The sequence below is a fragment of the Dendrobates tinctorius genome, unplaced genomic scaffold (genome assembly GCF_039654945.1).
Source record: "Dendrobates tinctorius isolate UK_male_01 unplaced genomic scaffold, ASM3965494v1 ptg000012l, whole genome shotgun sequence".
Lineage (NCBI taxonomy): Eukaryota > Metazoa > Chordata > Amphibia > Anura > Dendrobatidae > Dendrobates > Dendrobates tinctorius.
Window position 1 is genome coordinate 19,795,727 of NW_027361680.1, and position 20,475 is coordinate 19,816,201.

Sequence of the window (20,475 nt, forward strand, 5' to 3'; positions counted from 1 at the left end):
ACAGTACAGACACAGAGGGCTAATGGATGCATAAAGCATGTGGGAACATGATGCTGGGAAGCTGGTTATGGTAAAACTTTTGGCTCTGCCACACAGGGATAGGTTAGGTTAATGTGTTGAGGCGATAGGCCAGTCTGAATAAATGCGTTTTCAGGACATGCTTAAAATTGTGGGGATTGGGGACTAATCGTATTGACCTGGGAAGTGCATTCCAAAGAATTGGTGCGGCACGTGTAAAGTCTTGGAGACGGGAGTGGGAGGTTCTGACTATTGAGGATACTAACCTCAGGTCGTCAGCAGAACGGAGGGCGCGGGTAGGGTGGTATACTGAAACAAGGGAGGAGATGTAGGGTGGTGCTGAGCCATGGAGGGCTTTGTGGGTGAGGGTAATAAGTTTATACTGAATTCTGGAGTGGATGGGTAGCCAGTGTAATGACTGGCACAAGGTAGAGGCATCGGTGTAACGATTGGTGAGGAATATGATCCTGGCTGCAGCATTCAAGACAGATTGGAGAGGGGAGAGTTTGGTAAGAGGGAGACCGATTAGAAAAGAGTTACAATAGTCGAGACGAGAATGAATAAGAGAAACAGTAAGAGTTTTTGCAGAGTCAAAAGTAAGAAAAGGTCGAATTCTAGAAATGTTTTTGAGGTGCAGATGACAAGAGCGAGCCAGTGATCGAATGTGGGGGGCAAAGGAAAGCTCGGAATCAAGTATGACCCCAAGACAGCGGGCATGTTGCTGGGGAGTAATAGTGGAACCACACACAGAAATAGCAATGTCGGGTATAGGTGCATTAGTAGCGGGAGGAAACACCAGGAGTTCAGTCTTTGACAGGTTCAGTTTCAGATATAGTGAGGACATGATATTAGACACAGCGTTTAGACAATCGCCAGTGTTTTCTAGAAAGGCTGGCGTGATGTCAGGAGAAGAAGCGTATAATTGGGTGTCATCAGCATAGAGATGGTACTGGAAACCAAATCTACTGATTGTTTGACCAATAGGGGCAGTGTACAAGGAGAAGAGGAGGGGGCCTAGAACCGATCCTTGAGGAACCCCAACAGTAAGGGGAAGGTGAGAGGAGGAGGAACCGGCAAAAGAAACAGTAAAGGAGCGGTCGGAGAGATAGGAGGAGAACCAGGAGAGAACGGTGTCCTTGAGGCCAATGGAATGGAGCATAGTGAGGAGGAGCTGATGATCCACAGTGTCGAATGCTGCAGAGAGATCCAAGAGAATTAGCATGGAGTTATGACCATTTGATTTAGCTGTTAGCAGATCATTAGAGACTTTAGTGAGGGCAGTTTCAGTGGAGTGTAAAGAGCGGAAACCGGATTGGAGAGGGTCGAGAAGAGAGTTTTCTGAGAGATAGCGGATAAGACGGGAGTGGACCAGGCGTTCCAGGAGTTTAGAGATGAAGGGAAGATTAGAGACAGGTCTATAGTTAGCGGCACAGTTTTGGTCGAGGGATGGTTTTTTAAGTAGTGGATGTATGATGGCATGCTTAAATGAGGAGGGAAAAATACCAGTAGAGAGAGAGAGGTTAAATATTTTAGTTAGGTGAGGGGTGACAGCAGGGGAAAGGGACTGGAGGAGATGTGACGGAAATGGGTCACTGGTGCAAGTAGTTGGGCGAGAAGATGCAAGGAGCCTGCTTACTTCTTCTTCTGTGACTGGTTCAAAATCAGAGTGTGAGTTAGATGCAGTGGGGGAGGGAGGACGGTGCATGGTATGAGGGGATTTGGAGATAATTTCCTGTCGGATCTGGTCAATTTTTTCTTTGAAGTAATTGGCCAGATCGTCAGCTCGGAGCTCCGTGGTTGGGGCCTGTACTCTTGGATTGAGTAGAGAATGAAAAGTGTCAAAGAGACGTTTCGGGTTATTGGACAGTGAGGTGATGAGGGTGTTGAAATAGGTTTGTTTGGAGAGGTGAAGGGCAGTGTTGTATGTTCTAAGCATAAACTTAAAATGGATGAAATCTTCGTGTAGATTGGATTTTCTCCACAGACGTTCGGCGCACCTGGAGCACCGCTGCAAGAAACGTGCTGCAAGAATCCATGTCCTGGTATGCATGACTCACCCATCCCTGTCTTGGTATGCATGGCTCCCCTGTCCCTGTCCTGCTATGCATGGCTCCCCGGTCCTTGTCCTGCTACGAATGGCTCCCCGGTACCTCTCCTGCAATGCATGGCTCCCCATTCCATCCTGGTATGCATGGTTCCTTATCCCCTGTCCTACGCACACCCTCCAGCGTGTCCCCGCAGTGTCTCGGTGGTCCCGGCATCTTCACAGCATCTCCAGTGCGATCAAGTGACGCCGCTCATTAAAGTAAAGAATATGCACTTCACGCCTATGGGGAGTGGAGATGCATGCAAATTCATTACCTTAATGAGCGGCGCCACGTGATCACGCCAGAAGAGCTACTGGAAGCCAGAAACATGGAGATGGTGCGAAGACGCTGGGACCACCGAGATGCTGCGAGTGGCACGCTGGTAGGTGAGTAGGGTGTCTCTGGAAGCTGTCGGCTGTCACTGTGCACTGCTATAAGAGAAATTAATAGTCATTTCTCTTTAGCAGCGGGCACACTTACAGCCGCCAGCTCTGCCTCCTGTGACCCGCTGCTCCACCACTCCCCCTCCCCCGCCGGCTTTCTGGACAATTGACTCATGTATAAGCCGAGGGGGGCGTTTTCAGCACAAAATGTGCTGAAAAACTCGGCTTATACACGAGTATATACGGTAATTGTTCAATTACTTTTGGTCCCTTTAAAAAGAGGTAGCAAAATATTAAATACCTGTGATTCCTAAAAACTTACTCCAATTAGGATGTGAATACCCTCAAATTAAAGCTGATAGTCTGCACTTTAAAGCCATATTGATTATATAACTATCTTGAACATGTTTTGGTAAATAGCTCAAATGCCAAAACTTGTGTCACTGTCCAAATATTTCAGGACCTAACTGTAGCTGGACTCCTAAAATGTTCATCTTTAACCACTTTATGACCTTAGATGTATACATACGTCCAAGTCGCCTGGTACGACCTTGGACGTATGGATCCCTCCTGGCAATTTTACACGCACCGAGGCTGTACACATGCGTTCGCTGCCGGGTGTCCACTGATTCTGACAGCAGACACCCAGCTCTCAATGCCAGGAGTAGTGCATGACCTAACTAACTTGTGTCTGCAGCACTGACCGGTATAAGGTATAGCAATGCTCCTGCAATCAGACAGCAGAAAGTGAAAGTCCTATAGTGGGACAAATTAAAAAAAATTGAAGATAATTTGGAAAAGTATTTTTTTTAAATCAAAAAGAAATAAAAAATATTACTGTAAAATATTGTAAAATACTGTAAAATAAAAATACTGTAAAATTTTACTGCACCCATAAATATTATTCTGAAAAAAAAACAAAAGTATGGTACATACATTTGGTATTGCTGCTTCTGGAACGACACAACCTATAAAACTGTCTTTCTAATTAACCCCTTTAGTGAACACCGTAAAAAAAAAAATAATAATAATGCTTTTTCATCATATTTCTGAACAAAAAGTGAAATAAAATGCAAAAAGACGAATGTAAATAAAAATTGTATTGCTGAAAACATCATCTTGTCCTGCAAAAAAACAAGCCGCCACACAGCTCCATCTGCCAAAAAAATTAAAAAGTTATAACCTCTCAGAATAAAGCAATGCAAAAATAATGATTTTTTCCATAAAATACTTTTTATTGTGTAAAAGCGTCAAATCATAAAAAAAATATATATATTATATCGCTGTAATCGTACTGATCCGAAGAATAAAGCTACCTTATCAATTTTACCATACAGGAACGACATAAAAAACAAAACCAAATAACAAATCGTGAATTTTTCACTTTGTTTATTCTGCCTCCCAAAAATCGGATTAGAAAGCAAACAAAAAATGCCATGAGTCCGAAAATGGTACCAATAAAAATGTCAACTCATCCCTCAAAAAAGAAGCCCTCACTTGACTCTGTTGGCCGATATATGGCAAAATTATAGCTCTCAAAATATGGTGATGCAAAAATTATGTTTTGGAAAATAAAATGCGTTTTTTAGTGTGTCACAGCAGCCAAATATAAAAACCCGATATAAATCTGGTATCGCTGTAATTGCACCAGCCTGAAGAATTAAGTTGTCTAATCACTTATATACCGTATGAGGAACGATGTAAAAATAAAACCAGTTCTTCACCTGCTGTTGATTTTTTTTCATTCTAACTCCCAAAGATCACTGTAAAGGCTTGGCTCATATTTATCCTGAGCTCTACGCTGAGCACTTGCATCGGGGTTTCCGTGTATATTTCTGAAATACGTGATTCAGGTGGAACCCCCAGTGGAAGATTCCCTATAATGAGTCAGATGGAAACACTGTGAATACAGTCTGACCTGTGATCCGGCAGTGTCCAGAGTGCATAAAAGTGCCGTCAGCCACAGTTTTGTGCACTTCTGAAAAAAAGACACCTCTGAACAGAGGCCAGAGTAACTCTGTTGCCTAATTATAGTGAATGGATCCCTCGGGGGATAATCTGAATTACATCTTTGAGATTTAAAGGGAAACCCCGATGTAAGTGCTCAGCCTAGAGCGCCAGAAAAATGTGTTCCCAAATATTTTGTAAAATGTTCCCAATAAAAGCTTAACTCAATCCACAAAAAAGCAAGCCCCCACTCAGGTCCATTATCTCTTAACGGAAATATAGGGGGCTTCCACATTACTGGTAGCACAAAGGCTCCAGAAAAGCTAAATGGCCCTTGCCCACCAAATGAAATTCAGCAAATTCTTCGCTCCCAAATCCAAATGTCCCCCTCCCTTTTGAGCCCCACAGTGTGCCTAAACCACAGTTAGTATCCACAATTTTTGCATTTCTGTAGCGATGACAGCTTGCCTTATTTATGGGTGCATGAGCTAGGTGCAACGTACTGGCCACTACAACGGCAGTTTGCAATTTTCACTAAGCAACATCTGCTGCTGCTTGTTTCTGGAAACCTCTCATGGAGTCAAAATCATCATGACAACTGTAGGTAAATTCCCAAAGTGGTATAATTTCCAAAATGAGGTCACGTGATGAAGGATTCTGATATTTTAGCACCTAGGGGCTCTGTATATGGAGTCCACAAACTATTATAGAAAATTCTATGCTCCAGGATGCCTCCTGTATAACCGTACTGCTTAGCCATGCGACGAGACTCGGGAGGGACGGAGCACTATTGGCAAATAGCACTCCGTCCCTCCCGAGTCTCGACGTATGACTAAGCAGTGCTGTACAACCACATATGGGGTACTTCTACATTCAGCACATTGTGGGACAAATTTTGGTGCCATTTTTACCCATTTCCCAGTGCAAAAATGTAAAATCTATGGCATGGTAAAAATTTAATTTTTTTTCTTCATTGCCCAATGGTATAAAATTCTGTGACTCACCTGTGATGTTACTATGATCAGTGCACCCAGAGGTGACTTCATTGAGAAGTATACTTTGTAAAATGGGGTCTCTTAATGGGGTGGTTTTGCTGTCTTGGCACCTCAGTGGCTCTGCCAATGTGACACTCATATCAATCCAGCAAAATGTAAATTCCAATATGGCGCTTCTTCCCTTCTGAAATTTGCAAAAGTAGTTTTCGACCACATATGAGGTATGTCAGTACTCATGAGAAATTGCACAACAAATTTGGGGGTCCATTTACTCCTCTTATCCTTGTGAAAATAAAAAATCTGTTTCTTAAATAACATTTTCCAGGTCACCACCTGACAGCATCATGGAGGACGTCCTTTTTACCCTCAGTGGGACAGGAAACGAGAGGTTAAAAGGAACCTCCCCACCACCCTTCAGTGTTTTTCCTGTCCCACTGGGGATAGGATCGACGAGAGAACCTCCGGCCGCTCCGAGCAGATGGTGAGGATCGGGGTGCCCAGCCTTTCCATTCCCGCCGCAAGATGTCTGCAGCTGACACCCGACCAGAGGGTCTCTCAGCATACCTCAGTGCATCGCTGCTCCGGAGGAAGTCATCACTTTCGATCACTTTCGACCTGGCACGTTGCCTCAGGATGCCTCCATGTTCCCGGACTGCCTCTATGTGTACTGGCGGTGGGGTCCATCATGCGGTCCCGGGAAGACAGCATTAAGCGGCGGAGGGGCGTCCCAGCGTGACTGGCGCTGCAGCACTTCTGGCCGCGTCACACTCTACTTCCGGTTCAGAGGCAGCGTGACTCCCCCCGGGGGAGAGAATGCTTCCGGGGTGAGGTCGGCAACACCGTGGCTTCAGGATGGACATCGCCAGGATATATTAAGCAGAAGTATGGATCCGTCCATCTCAGCGGTACATCTGGAGGGTACCAAGAATCAGGTCGCAGACTTTCTCAGCAGAAAGAAGATTGCTGCAACAGAGTGGGAGTTGAACAACGAGGTATTCAACATGTTAAGGTATTCAGAGCCATACTGTGCGCTCAGATCCAGCCAAATGCAGCCAAACTGATTGGTCGTCGTTTCCTACTACAGATGGACGATGACCCAAAACATAAAGCCAAAGCAACCCAGGAGTTTATTAAAGCAAAGAAGTGGAATATTCTTGAATGGCCAAGTCAGTCACCTGATCTCAACCCAATTGAGCATGCATTTCACTTGTTAAAGATTAAACTTCAGACAGAAAGGCCCACAAACAAACAGCAACTGAAAACCACCGAAGTGAAGGCCTGGCAGAGCATCAAAAAGGAGGAAACACAGCGTCTGGTGATGTCCATGAGTTCAAGATTTCAGGCAGTCATTGCCAACAAAGGGTTTTCAACCAAGTACTAGAAATGAACATTTTATTTACAATTATTTAATCTCTCCAATTACTTTTGGTCCCTTTAAAAACAGGGTAGCACATGTTAAGGAGCTGAAACTCCTAAACCCTTCATCCAATTTTAATGTGCATACCCTCAAATGAAAGCTGAAAGTCTGAACTTCAACTGCATCTGAATTGTTTTGTTTAAAATTCATTGTGGTAATGTCTAGAGCCAAAATTAGAAAAATGTTGTCTGTCCAAATATATATGGATCTAACTGTATAATACTACTGTACATCTGGTGCTCGTGTTTTTACTTGCCTTGGCTATATAGCATACTAATGCATAGGTGCCTCAGGATACTTGCGACTGCGGGATCCTTTTACACCCATCATATATTATCTTTTAATTCTTTGATGAATACCCATAATTGGGGAAGAAACGCATCAGGAAGCGTTATGAATCTACATGTTTTGGTGGGATGTCAGTAGCAGGATACATTTGGGTACTGTCCTTGTAAGGACGGGAGCTTTACAGGGGCACGACAGGGAGTGATACAACCGCCCCCCCTTCATTCTAGCTCCCATTTCCTGATCATCTGGACACTACCGGGTGATTGATACGATAACCTGACTACTGACAAGAATTTGTAAATGGGTGAGATTGAACCATTTTTTAATGAGCACTGTTCAGCACGAGCACTTTAAATATCTATGTTTACTGTCCGGGTATGCAATAATTTTATGTATAGGAATAAAGGTTATGTTTTAGGAATCTCTATATAGGCAACCCTCCTTGCTTGAATTTGTCTAGACCCTGAGGGTTATTGGTGGGGTTTGTAGAGACCGCTAGCTATATTTGTACCATGTATGTACCCAAAACACTTTTGACTAATTATTGTGGTGTTATCATGCAGTTTCTTAATCTGGCACCTTCTCTTTTGTCAGCTTAACTCTTTTCAAGTCTTTGTTATCGGAGCTATTGCCAAAGCTATTGCAACAATTGTCACCTATCCTTTACAAACTGTGCAATCAGTGCTGCGGGTAAGTGGTCATATAATTATTAGTGCTATTTTCTATGAAAACTTTCACTAATTATTTTTATTAGGTATTTTAGCAGAATTTACAAACATGCTCTTTGTTTATGTAGTAATTCACTTTGGTAAGTAGGGAAAGGGGGGAAGGAAAGGGATAGGAGTAGGGATAGGGAAGGGAAAGAAAGGAGTTTTGATAGTAACATAGACAGAGCTGTACAAATTTGTATATCTACTACAAAAAAATGTATCTGTCTTAGTAAGGCTGGTTTCACATTAGCGTTTTTTAAGCGCACGCACGGCCGGGGGTAGCTCCGCCCCCGAGCCGGCTCTCTGCCCGGCGTGCCCGCCCCTTGCTTGTAGCGCCGCCTCCTAGCGCACAGCGGCGCCTGCGATCGGCGCACCCTATCTTTAGCATAGGGTGCGCAGATCGTGCGCAGGCCGTGCGCTAGTTGCGCTTTGACCTGCGCTGCGCACTTTTGACGGTGCGCCGTGCACGCCAAAATCGAACTTTTCGGATTTTGGCGCGCACGGCGCACCGTCAAAGGTGCGCAGCGCAGGTCAAAGCGCAACTAGCGCACGGCCTGCGCACCCTATGCTAAAGATAGGGTGCGCCGATCGCAGGCGCCGCTGTCCGCTAGGAGGCGGCGCTACAAGCAAGGGGCGGGCACGCCGGGCAGAGAGCCGGCTCGGGGGCGGAGCTACCCCCGGCCGTGCGTGCGCTTCATAAGCGCTAATGTGAAACCAGCCTAAGATAATCTTCTTTGAATTTCCATGTTCAAACTATGTACATCGAAAATAGCTGGAAAGCTACTTTTAGTTTAAGAGTAAGAAAAAAAACTTATTAACAAGAAAAGTCTTAGCTAAACTAAACTAAATCTTGGTATTTAGTGTTCCATATGCTCCATTTATTGTCATATTTATGCAAGCATCCATTTGCTATTGAGAATTTTGAGTCTAAGGTATTATGCGTCTTTAGTCTATCCACAATGTCAGAAAATCTTGGTATGTCAGTTCTTCTCCAGAAGGAGGCTATCATATTTTTAGTTATCAGTAAAAGGTGTATTATAACTTTTTTAGTTGAGTAATGTACCTCTTCCAAGCCCAAGGAAAAAAAAGCTGTTTGAGGGGAAAGTGTAAAGTTCTTGTCGAGAAGTTCACCAATATATATGGAAATCTTATTCCATAATTCTGTGAGAGCTGGGCAGGACCAGAAAATATGTTTCAAATCTCCCTTGAGCCCGCACCCCCTCCAACACAATGGGGATGAATCTGTTTTGAAATGTGATATTCTAGAAGGAGTTAGGTACCATCTTGTTAATATTTTGTAGTATGATTCGTGAAGTAGTATTGATATGTTGGAAGAGTATGAGTCCCTTATTGCCTTTTCCCATTGACCTTTTGTTGCGCAGAACTGGAAGTCTTTCTCCCACTTGAACATATATTTGTTTTTTGTGAAGACGCCATCTTTATTGAGAGAGCTGCAAAGGAATTTAGTGCTCCAGAAAATTTTATGGTTTAGATTATTTAGAAGAAGGTGAACCACCTCTGTTTTCGGGGGGACCAAGCTGACAAATTTTTGTATATACTCCTTGATTATGCAATATTGCATAAAGTCTGAGAAGGGTAGGTTGAATTTGTTTCTAATCTCGGAAAAACTGAGTAATTTATCCATTACAAGAGCGTCTCCCAACTTTCGAATGCCATTTTTTGACCATATTTCAGGCACAGTAAATCCGTAAATAGACGCGATCAGGGATATTGGGAAATTTTCTTTCAGTTTTGGCTTCTCAGCTTTGTTCGGTGAGGCCAAATGATCCCAAGCTTGGGTAATCGCCAGAAAAATTGGGTGATTTAGTCTATATCTTTTTATATGGAATATATGATTGAGGAGAAGATTTTTAAGTGGGTTTGAGGGACTATGGTCTCTCTCTAGCATCCTCCAAGATGGTTCGGCAGTCTCACTCATCCAATATTGGCTTTGTTTGATAAGAATGGCGTGGTAGTAAGTTAGAATGTTTGGAATCCCCATTCCTCCGTTATATTTATGTTTATAGAGAATTGTTCTGTCTACTCTAGCTCTCTTCTCTCCCCAGACAAAGGAGAAGATTTTTTTGTTGCAGCTATTAAAGAATGTTATTGGAAAGGAAAGAGGGAGAGCCCTAAAAATGTATAAAAGTTTCGGGAGTATCACTGTTTTTATTGCTAGCACTCTGCCCACCCACGACAGGCCTATGTTTTTCCAGGGTTGGAGGTCATTTGTGATAGTGGCTAGAAAAGTCTCGCAATTTGCTTTAACTGTATTGCGTAATGTTTTTTTGAACACAATCCCCAGGTGTGATATTTGGTCCTCCTCCCAACCAAACTCTGATATATTTTTTAATAGAGTTTATTGTAGTATCTGAAAGGTAGAATTGCAAGATTTTCGATTTACTATTGTTAATTTTAAAGTTTGATATTTGTGAAAATTCCTCTATTATCTCAAGCAGTGTTGCAATGGATTGTGTCGGGTTTGTGAGTGAGAGCAGCATATCGTCTGCAAACAGGTGTATTTTGAATTGTTTAGATAGAGTGTTGATCCCTATGATTTTTTCGTTTATGCGAATTGCTTCGGCTAAAGGTTCTATCGCCAAGGCGAACAGCAGTGGCGAGAGGGGGCACCCTTGTCTTGTCCCATTATTTATATAAAATGATTTGGATAAGGTGTTATTTATGTAAATTTTGGCGCTTGGTTGGGAGTATAGGGTGAACACCATTTCTATCCATTTGTTGTTGAAACCAAAATTTAGGCGAACAGTTTTTAGGTATGACCAATTGACCCTGTCGAACGCCTTTTCGGCATCAAGTGTTAGGAGTATTGAAGGAGTTCGGGTAGAGTTAATTCTGTTAATAATGTTGACAAGTCTCCTAGTACAATCAGAAGTTTGTCTGCCTTCAATGAAGCCTGATTGATCATCATTGATTAGTTTTGGTAGTATTCCCTTTAGTCTTGTAGCCAGTATTTTGGAAAAAAATTTTATATCTGAATTTATCAGGGAAATTGGGCGAAAATGTTTCACTTCTTCTAGGTTATTTAATGTCTTGGGTATCACAATGAGAATTGCCTCCAACATCTCCCCCGGAAAAGAGCCACCCTCCGAAACTTGATTGAAAATTTTAGCCATATAAGGGACGAGTATGTCTGCAAAGTTTTTGAAGTATTCATTTGTTAGTCCGTCTGGGCCCGGTGATTTTTGTAGCTTTAGTGAGTTTACCGTTTCTATAATTTCTGAAATTGGTATAGGTGAGTTAAGTTGTGATAGGTCTGGAGGATTGATTTTAGGAAGTTGTAGTTTCTTAATAAACTCATTTATTTTTTGGGGGTCTGGTTGAGGGGTTACGTTCTTTAGGTTATATAATTGCCCATAGTAAGATGCGAATTCCTCTACAATATCGGTTGGGTGATGTTTTATATCTCCGGCTGCATTTTTTATTTTGTATATTCTGCTACGGATTCTCTCACTCTTCAGTTTGGACATCATGAATCTCGTTGGCTTGTTCGTTTCAGAGTATACTTTAAATTTTGATATTTTAACGATTTTATCAAAGTCGTCAAGAATAGCCCTATTTAATTCTTGTCTCAAGTTAAGTATTTCCCTGTAAATTTGCTGAGATTTTATGTTAGTCTTAGAGAGATCATTTTCCTTTGAATTTGTTTTTGTATAGTTTTAATTTTTTCTCTTTTTTTCGCATTGTCTTGCTGTAATTTTGATCAGTTTCCCTCTTATTACCGCCTTATGTGCACACCAGACTGTAAGTGGGTTCATTTCCCCTGTGTCGTTTTCTTTAAAGTATTGTTTTAATGTCGTGACAATTTCGTTTCTATATTCTGGAATATTCAGTAGAAAGTTATTGCACCTCCATACTGTGGAATTTTTAAAGAATGGGCCAACCCAAATTTCTGACAAAATGGGAGAGTGGTCCGAGATTGATCTGTCTAGTATGGATGAGTTTTTTATTTTAGTGAGAGTGAAAATGTCTGTGAGAAGTAAATCTATTCTCGCAGAAGTTTTATGTGCCGCTGAGAAGTGTGAATACTCTCTGGATGAAGAATTTAGACATCTGTATGTGTCATATAGCTCGTTATTTTGAATCCATTTACTGAGATTACCCGATAATTGGCGAGTTGAAGAAGTGGAGTCCAAAACTCCGTCAGGAACCATGTTAAAGTCTCCCAGAATGAACAAATTGCCCCTCTTTTTTAACTGGACTTTCCTCATCACTTTGTTGAGAAAACTCAGTTGTTTTGCATTAGGGCAGTACACATTAACAATTGTACATTGAGTCGAATTGATTTCGCACACCAAAACATGGTACCTGCCAGCGGGGTCCACCACCTCCTCTATAAGATGGAATTGGACTGTGTTTTTTATCAACGTGATCACTCCTGCTTTTTTTTTGGGAGATGAGGCTGAGAAAGAATGCAGAAAGTCCCTGTGGGTGAAATTTGGATGGTTACCTTTTTTAAATTTCGATTCCTGGATGCAGACGACGTCTGTGTGTGAATTCTTAATTTCTTTCCACAGTGTGTATCTCTTCCATGGGCTATTAAGACCTCTGACATTGTAGGACATACATTTCAGCTGCATAATTCGAAGTGTTAAAGGAGCTAAAGGAACACCAATAGAGAAACAGAGAAAATTTCAACAATCAGAAACAAACGGATTTATCAAATACAGTACAGTATGACTGGTATGAGCAAGAAATTCAATTCTAGGTCTTTTCCCTGAGGAAGTCTCGACCTGTTGGGGGAAAAGTTCGTGAAAAAAGAAGAAAGTTCTCCGTTTTTTACCCCATGGTTATTGAGACGATTGCTCTGACTTTTCCAAGGTCTCTTTAATTCTTTAAAGTCAGATCAGGGATGAGATTTAAATAGAGCCATGCCTTCTTCCAAAGAATTAATCACTACGAATTTATCTCTATGGTTGAACATCAGTTTAGTAGGAAATCCCCATCTGTACTGGATGTTTTTGCCTCTTAAAATATCTGTTAAAGGCTTGAAGGATCTGCGGGAATCCAGAGTATGTTTTGAAAGATCTGTAAATATTTTTAGTTGGTGGTAAGGTTCCGGGAGCGAGCCCTTGGCTTTGACATAATTCTGTATCTTTTCCTTGGTGGTAAAGAAATGCAGACGAAGGATCGTATCCCTTGGTTTGTCTGCTGTGATGCCTTTGGGTTTAGGAAGTCTATGTATTCTGTCAATGCACAGGTCTAGAGTATTGAGGTTTGGTATTGTTTTTTTGAAAATAGTTTTGACAAATTCTGGTAGTTCTGATTGGCTTACTTCTTCGGGGATACCTCTGATTTTCAAATTATTTCTCCGACTCCTGTCCTCTAAGTCAGCCATTTTGGTTCTGATATCGTTAACTTCTTTTTTAGAACGATGTTTTGACTGATTAGTGATTCTGTCTTCTTTTCAAGGTCGATTATTTTGGATTCATAAATTTCTAGTTTTTGGGTAAAACCTCTGCAAACCTCCTCGAAAGCGGCGTTATGTTTAGCGAAGCCCGTATTTAGTTTTTCGTCAATTAGTGAAGTTATTTTTTGAAAGAATATCTCCTCGTGGCTCATTTTTGGAGCCATTGGTTCAGATTCAGGTCGATCTTTTTTATTTTTATTTTCTGATTCCGAATTTCTCTCCTCTTCTGGAGCACTTCTCTTAGTCGAGACGGAAGTATCCATCAGCTGATTCGGTGCAGAGGAGGAAGTCATCGAAGAAGGAGGGTTTTTACTTCTAGTAACTGGAGTGGTATTTTGAAATGTGGATTTAGCACCGTTTGATTGTGTTGTTATTTTATGAGTCTTATAGTCATCAGCTTTTTGGGGAGATCTAAGTTTAATTGGGCTCAGCTGGTTGGGAATATCTGTATTTGATCTGGAATAAGATGCGGAGGTTTTTCTTTGGCTTTGTAATGATTTTTTGTTATCAGACTTTTGTTCCATTTGGGAAATTTGGTGTATAAGCAAGCTATTTAAATTGGGTCTCCCAATTTCAGTAGACAGGTTCCCGGCTTTAAATAACTAGAGCGACAGGATGGACACCCTCCGTGTAAGTCACATATAATTCAAGTTTGGAACTACCTCTTTAAATGCCAAAGCTAAGAAGGAATAAAGCTATTATCCTCAAATTCTCAATTGTCACAGAGAAATATTTATTTAACCACTAGGTGGAGCAGTGGCGTTGAGAGGAGGTACTAGGCCAGACTTTATTATGGGTACTATATACCTTAGAGATTTATTATCAATCCACAGTGACTACTTTATATTCCACAGCGTTGCTCTCTGTCCCTCAATAAACGGCAATTTCACCTATAACACCTCCCGTCCACTTTATGTAAAAATTGCGCTCTGCAGTCTATAATTCTATAATTTGACTCCCAGTCTCTTGGACCTTGAACTGTGTAGGTTACACTTTGTGATATTCCACAACATGCCCCTCGCTTAAGCAGTAATCTCGTCTCCCTCTCATATGTTAATGCTGGGGAAGTGATTTCCCGATTATAGTTTATATCAAACTCCACAGCAGTCACTCGCTGGCCAGTCCAGGGTACATCCCCTCTCTATATTTGCAGAGTGTTATAGTCCGTAGGGGAATCCCGTTGCCGGGCTTACCTTGTACCCCTATTTGTAGGGAGGGTGCTGACACTACTGTGTCGCTACTGTGCTTCAGATTGGTGACGCAGTTTCGGTGATCAGGAGCCCAGACTCCGGTCTCCGTCCCCCGACGCTGCAGGGGGTAGAAGTGGCCCTCGGCTTCTCTCCACCGGCGCTTCCACGTGACCAGTCGCAGTGTCCTCCGGTGGGTCTGTCCTTCACAGCAGTTTCCTCAGCAGTGATCCGGGTAAGTCCCCGGAGCGATCGCTGTCAGACTCCGGTCCCTGCTCTGATTGCGATTGGCAGAGTACTGATGTGTAGATGCAGGAGCTCTGGCTGTGAAACCGGCGGCGCATGAGACACCGCAACCTCCCCAGAAGACCGCTCCGCAGCTGCGGCTCCAAAATCCTAGGTCCCAACCGCTCTTCAGCTGACAGGCGAGGGACCTCCTGGTAGCCGGGGGAGAACAGACAGTTTCTTCCTCTGTTTTCTGCCGCAGGTCACAGTACAGCCGGGGTCTAAGATGGCGGCGTGACCATGAGGTCTCCCAGCTCAAAATGTTCAGATCTTCTTATCACAAGATCTTTTTAGCCTAGAGATCTGAATTTGGTCTCAGATTAAGCCCTGTGAGTTAGGCTTTAGGTAGAAGGCTAATCCTAGCCAGTAATGGGTCTCAGAGTCGCTTTTGACGCTTTTTAGTGGGGTTTCTGTGGGAGCTTAGGACTCTTGCTTCTTCATGTGGCAGAAGCCAGGCCACACCCCCCTCTATGAAAACTTTTATGACAGTGATCGTGTTCTCCTAAATACCAAAACCTTTACTCTTCAACAGAATCCATGTAGGATTGACTGAAACTATCCTCTTTACAAACAAAGCAAATCAGTCTTCCTTATATGATAACCTCAAAAGAAGATGAACTCTCGTACAATACTATTGTATGGCATAATATTAGTGCAAAGGTTACGTTGTGGTTGTGTTATAGAAAATTTCCTACAATTCAACTTAATTAGTATTTATGTACACTGCATGTTGTGGATCCATGTTGTAAGATTCTGTAATTTAGTGCCCCCACAGCTTTCTCTGCATCAAGGGAAATACTCTAAAATAGACCCTTATACATAATATGCTTGACAAAGGATTTAATTTGTTTGTATTTGAATAAGTTCACCAGTATTCCTAAAATCTTGATGAATCAGACATTGAGAATGGGACAGATCAGGGCTGTCTATAGCGAAGATCTGTTACTTGTCAAATACTGTACAAAGATAAATGGGACGTTCTGATCCCAACCATTCTCCATGATGGCAGCAGCCTTGTCCTTGTACGTGGATGCACCACCCAATTCTACAAACCTTTTGGGCATGTAGAAGTAAAAGAAATTAATGGGATGAGTTGATCTTTCAGATCAACTAATAAAGCCATACAATGCAGTGTGCAAAACATCGAGTATAGAAAGCCTTCTGTTCATCTAGCTCAAATTGCATTATACAATGCTTTTCTCCTTCATAGATTTGCTAGAAGCTGGGATATTTTGCTTAGATTTTAGGAAAAAAGTAATGAAATCTTTGCTATTTGCTAACCAGGAAGAGAAAGAAAGTGCATTAGGTAATAGTGTCAGCTTTGGATTTTTAAATGTATTGATTCGTTTTCTACCTCTGCTGTCTCTCTTATTGGCCATAGCAAATTTATTTATTTTTTACTTGTCAGACCTATAGTTCACTCACAAATTGTAATATTTTTATTTTGCTTTGGGGGAATTATTAATATTTCATTTTACCCCTAAAATTAAAACCAAACTAAAAATTCTCACTATACTCTTAGATAATTTCCTTCAGGGGTGTAGTTTACAAAATGGAGTCACATTCTAGAGAGTTTCTAATAATTTGACATGTCAGAGTTTCAGCAATCCTAGTAAGATGCAGTAAATGCTGCTGTAGAAGGCCTCAAATGATGCATGGTGCTCTCTACCCTTGTTATAGTGGGGAAAAAAAGTATTTAGTCAGCCACCAATTGTGCAAGTTCTCCCACTTAAAAAGATGAGAGAGTCCTGTAATTGACATCATAGGTAGACCACAACTATGAGAGTCAAAATTACAAAACAAATCCAAATATCACCTTGTCTGATTTGAAAAGATTAATTTTTCAAATCATGGTGGAAAATAAGTATTTTGTCACCTAAAAACATGCAAGACGTCTGGCTCTCACAGACCTGTAACTTCTTCTTTAAGAGGCGCCTCTGTTCCCCACTCATTACCTGTAGTAATAGCACCTGTTTGAACTTATTATCAGTATAAAAGACACCTGTGCACAATCTCAAACAGTCACACTCCAAACTCTACTATGGTGAAGGCGAAAGAGCTGTCGAAAGACACCCGAAACAAAATTGTAGCCCTATACCAGGCTGGGATGACGGAAATTGCAATAGGGAAGCAGCTTGGTCTAAGGAAATCAACTGTGGGAGCAGTAATAAGAAAATGGAAGACATACAAGACCATTGATAATCTCCCTCGATCTGGGGCTCCACGCAAGATCTCACCCCATGGGGTCAAAATGATGACAAGAACGGTGAGCAAAAATCCCAGAACCACACGGGGGGACCTAGTGAATGACGTGCATAGAGCTGGGATCACCGTAACAAAGGCTTCCATCAGTAACACATTACGCCTCCTGGGACTCAGATCCTGCCGCGCCAAACATATCCCCCTGCTTAAGCCAGGGTGGAACGCACGCTGGCATCACGCTCCAGGGGTCCCGCCCACTGTGCCTGCGTCCCTCAGTGCTGCATCATCTGTTTGCGACGTTGGGGGATACACGTGGGCCGGTGGTGTGGGGTTGCCTGGCAGCGGTTGATGCTAGTGTGCGTCGCGTCACACTTGCTCCTCTCTCATTGGTTGCCTTGCCCTTTATATACCTCCCCAAGCCTGGATGGCGCCACCCCCTGATGAAGGTACGCCGAAACGCGCGTCGGGCTGGCATATCCCGGGGACTTCAGCAGCACAAGAGGTATAGCACGGAGCTTTTATTTATTTTTACTTCTTTTGCCGCTAGCATTATTTATATGCTAACTTTGTTGGACTTGAGCTCTTGTGTAGCTCTCCTATTGCTCTGCACTTTATTCATTTGTTATCTGCTGCACGAATTATATGCATTAACACTTTAGATAATTATGCCTGCGTTTTATATGTTAGTTCACATATTAATGCAGTGATTCAGCATAAGCACTTTATTTTCTATTGTACCTCTTGCAGTGTGTGATATGCATTTATACATGGCATAGAATTTTTCCTGTCCCCGGAAGTGCCTATTCCATGGCATTGGCCTCTCCCCCTTTTATTTTATATTTCATTTTAATACATTTACTTAATAAATTCATTATTATTGGACATTTCTTCGGTTTCTTTCATTGGTTTTAAGCAGTACATGTCTAGGCCCTTCTGAAGTTTTCTAGAGAGGATTTGGATTATCCAATAGAGTATTGGTAGAATGTCATATGGTCTAATGAAACCAAAGTAGATTTGATTTGTGGAAACAAAACTCGTTGTGTTTGGAGGAGACAGAATGCGGAGTTGCATCCAAAGAACACCATACCTACTGTGAAACATGGGGGTGGCAACATCATGCTTTGGGGCTGTTTCTCTGCAAAGGGACCAGGACAACTGATCCGTGTACATGAAGGAATGAATGGGGCCATGTATTGTGAGATTTTGAGTGCAAACCTCCTTCAATCAGTCAACCATTGAAGATAATGATAATCATCCCAAGCACACCGCCAGGGTAACAAAGGAGTGGTTTCATAAGAAGCATATGAAGGTCCTGGAATGGCCTAGCCAGTCTCCAGATCTCAACCCCATAGAAAACCTTTGGAGGGATTTGAAAATCTGTGTTGCTCAGCGACAGGCCAAAAACATCACTGCTCTAGAAGAGATCTACATGGAGGATTGGGCCAACATACCACCAACAGTGTGTGCCAACCTTGTGAAAACTTACAGAAAACGTTTGACATCTGTCATTGCCAACAAAGGATATAACAAAATATTGAGATGAACTTTTGTTAATGACCACAAATACTTATTTTCCACCATAATTTGCTAAATAAATGTTGACAAATCAGCCAAGGTGATTTTCTGGATTTGTTTTCTCATTTTGACTCTCAAAGTTGTGGTCTGCCTATGATGTCAATTACAGGCCTCTCATCTTTTTAGGTGGGAGAACTTGCACTATTGGTGGCTGACTAAATACACTGCTCAAAAAAATAAAGGGAACACTTAAACAACAGAATATAACTCCAAGTAACTCAAACTTCTATGAAATCAAATAGTCCACTTAGGAAGCAACACTGATTGACAATCAATTTCACATGCTGTTGTGCAAATGGAATAGACAACAGATGGAAATTATTGGCAACTAGATTAAGGCCCGATGCTATCGCATCGGGAGGATAGTGACACACCTCTTGCCATGTTAACCCTCAACACACCACTCCTCCTCAACACACACTCCTCTCACCTTTCACCATCTCCACTCACTCTTTCACTCCACATACGACCCTTTCTCTTACTCCGTCTTTCATACTCACGCCGTCATCGCCGCTTCTCCATGATCCCCGACATCATCTTCCGCCGGCGCCATCCTGGATCCAGACGTTGTCCACGTCGGCGACATGTTCTTGCGGCGACGCCATCTTGAGAAGCCTCGTGAGATTTCGCCAACGCCATTTTGGATCCCAACGTCGTCCACGCCAGTGACATGTTCTTGCGGCGACGCCATCTTGAGTATCGCGGGATTTCATGATACTCAAGATGTCGTCGCCGCAAGAACATGTCGCCGGCGTGGACAACGTCTGGATCCAGGATGGCGCCGGCGGAAGATGATGTCGGGGATCGTGGAGCAGCGGCGATGACGGCGTGAGTATGAGAGATGGAGTGAGAGAAAGGGTCGTATGTGGAGTGAAAGAGTGAGTGGACGTGAGTGGAGATGGTGAAAGGAGTGTGTGTTGAGGAGGTGTGTGTTGAGGAGGAGTGGTGTGTTGAGGGTTAACATGGCAAGAGGTGTGCTGTGATGTCACCAGTTACAACTGGATGGAAGTTGTTACAACCCGGAAGCTGCTTAGCGCATTTATTATTATAGATTATCAAGACACACTCAATAAAGGAGTGGTTCTGTAGGTGGGGACCATAGACCACATCTCAGTACCAATGATTTCTGGCCACTTTTGAATGTTGGTTGTGCTTTCACACTCGTGGCAGCATGAGACGGACTCTATACCCCACACAAGTGGCTCAGGTAGTGCAGCTCATCCTGGATGGCACATCAATGCGAGATGTGGAAAGAAGGTCTGCTGTGTCTGTCAGCATAGTGTACAGAGGCTGGAGGTGCTACCAGGAGACAGGCCAATACACCAGGAGACGTGGAGGGGGCCGTAGGAGGGCAACAACCCAGCAGCAGGACTGCTACCTCCACCTTTTTGCAAGAAGAACAGGAGGAGCACTTCCAGAACCCTGCAAAATGACCTCTAGCAGGCCACAAATGTGCCTGTGTCTGCACAAATGGTTAGAAACCGACTCCATGAGGATGGTCTTAGTGCCCGACGTCCACAGATGGGGGTTGAACTCACAGCCCAACACCGTGCAGGACGCTTGGCATTTGCCACAGACCACCAGGATTGGAAAATTCGCCACTGGCGCCCTGTGCTCTTTACAGATGAAAGCAGGTTCACTATGAGCACATGTGACAGACGTGACAGAGTCTGGAGACGCCGTGGAGAGCTACCTGTTGCCTGCAACATCCTTCAGCATGACCGGTTTGGCAGTGGGTCAGTAATGATGTGGGGTGGCATTTCTTTGGAGGGCCGCAAAGCCCTCCATGTGCTCGCCAGAGGTAGCCTGACTGCCATTAAATACCGAGATGAGATCCTCAGACCCATTGTGAGACCATATGCTGGTGCGGTTGGCCCTGGGTTTCTCCTAATGTAGGACAATGCCAGACCTCATGTGGCTGGAGTGTGTCAGCAGTTCCTGCAAGATTAAGGC

General features: G+C 42.9%; 1 protein-coding gene across 10 annotated transcripts in view; it reads left to right on the forward strand.

Moving 5' to 3' along the window:
• Nucleotides 1-20,475, forward strand: part of SLC25A17 (solute carrier family 25 member 17) — a 470,764-nt gene that overhangs the window by 418,391 nt on the left and 31,898 nt on the right. For 8 of the 10 annotated variants that reach the window (XM_073558023.1, XM_073558021.1, XM_073558024.1 and 5 more), the window contains one exon: nt 7,730-7,825. The exons of the other annotated variants lie outside the window; for them this stretch is intronic. In XM_073558023.1, coding sequence (XP_073414124.1) covers nt 7,730-7,825 — 96 coding nt within the window. The remainder of the gene's footprint in view (nt 1-7,729; nt 7,826-20,475) is intronic. 10 annotated transcript variants of the gene reach the window in all.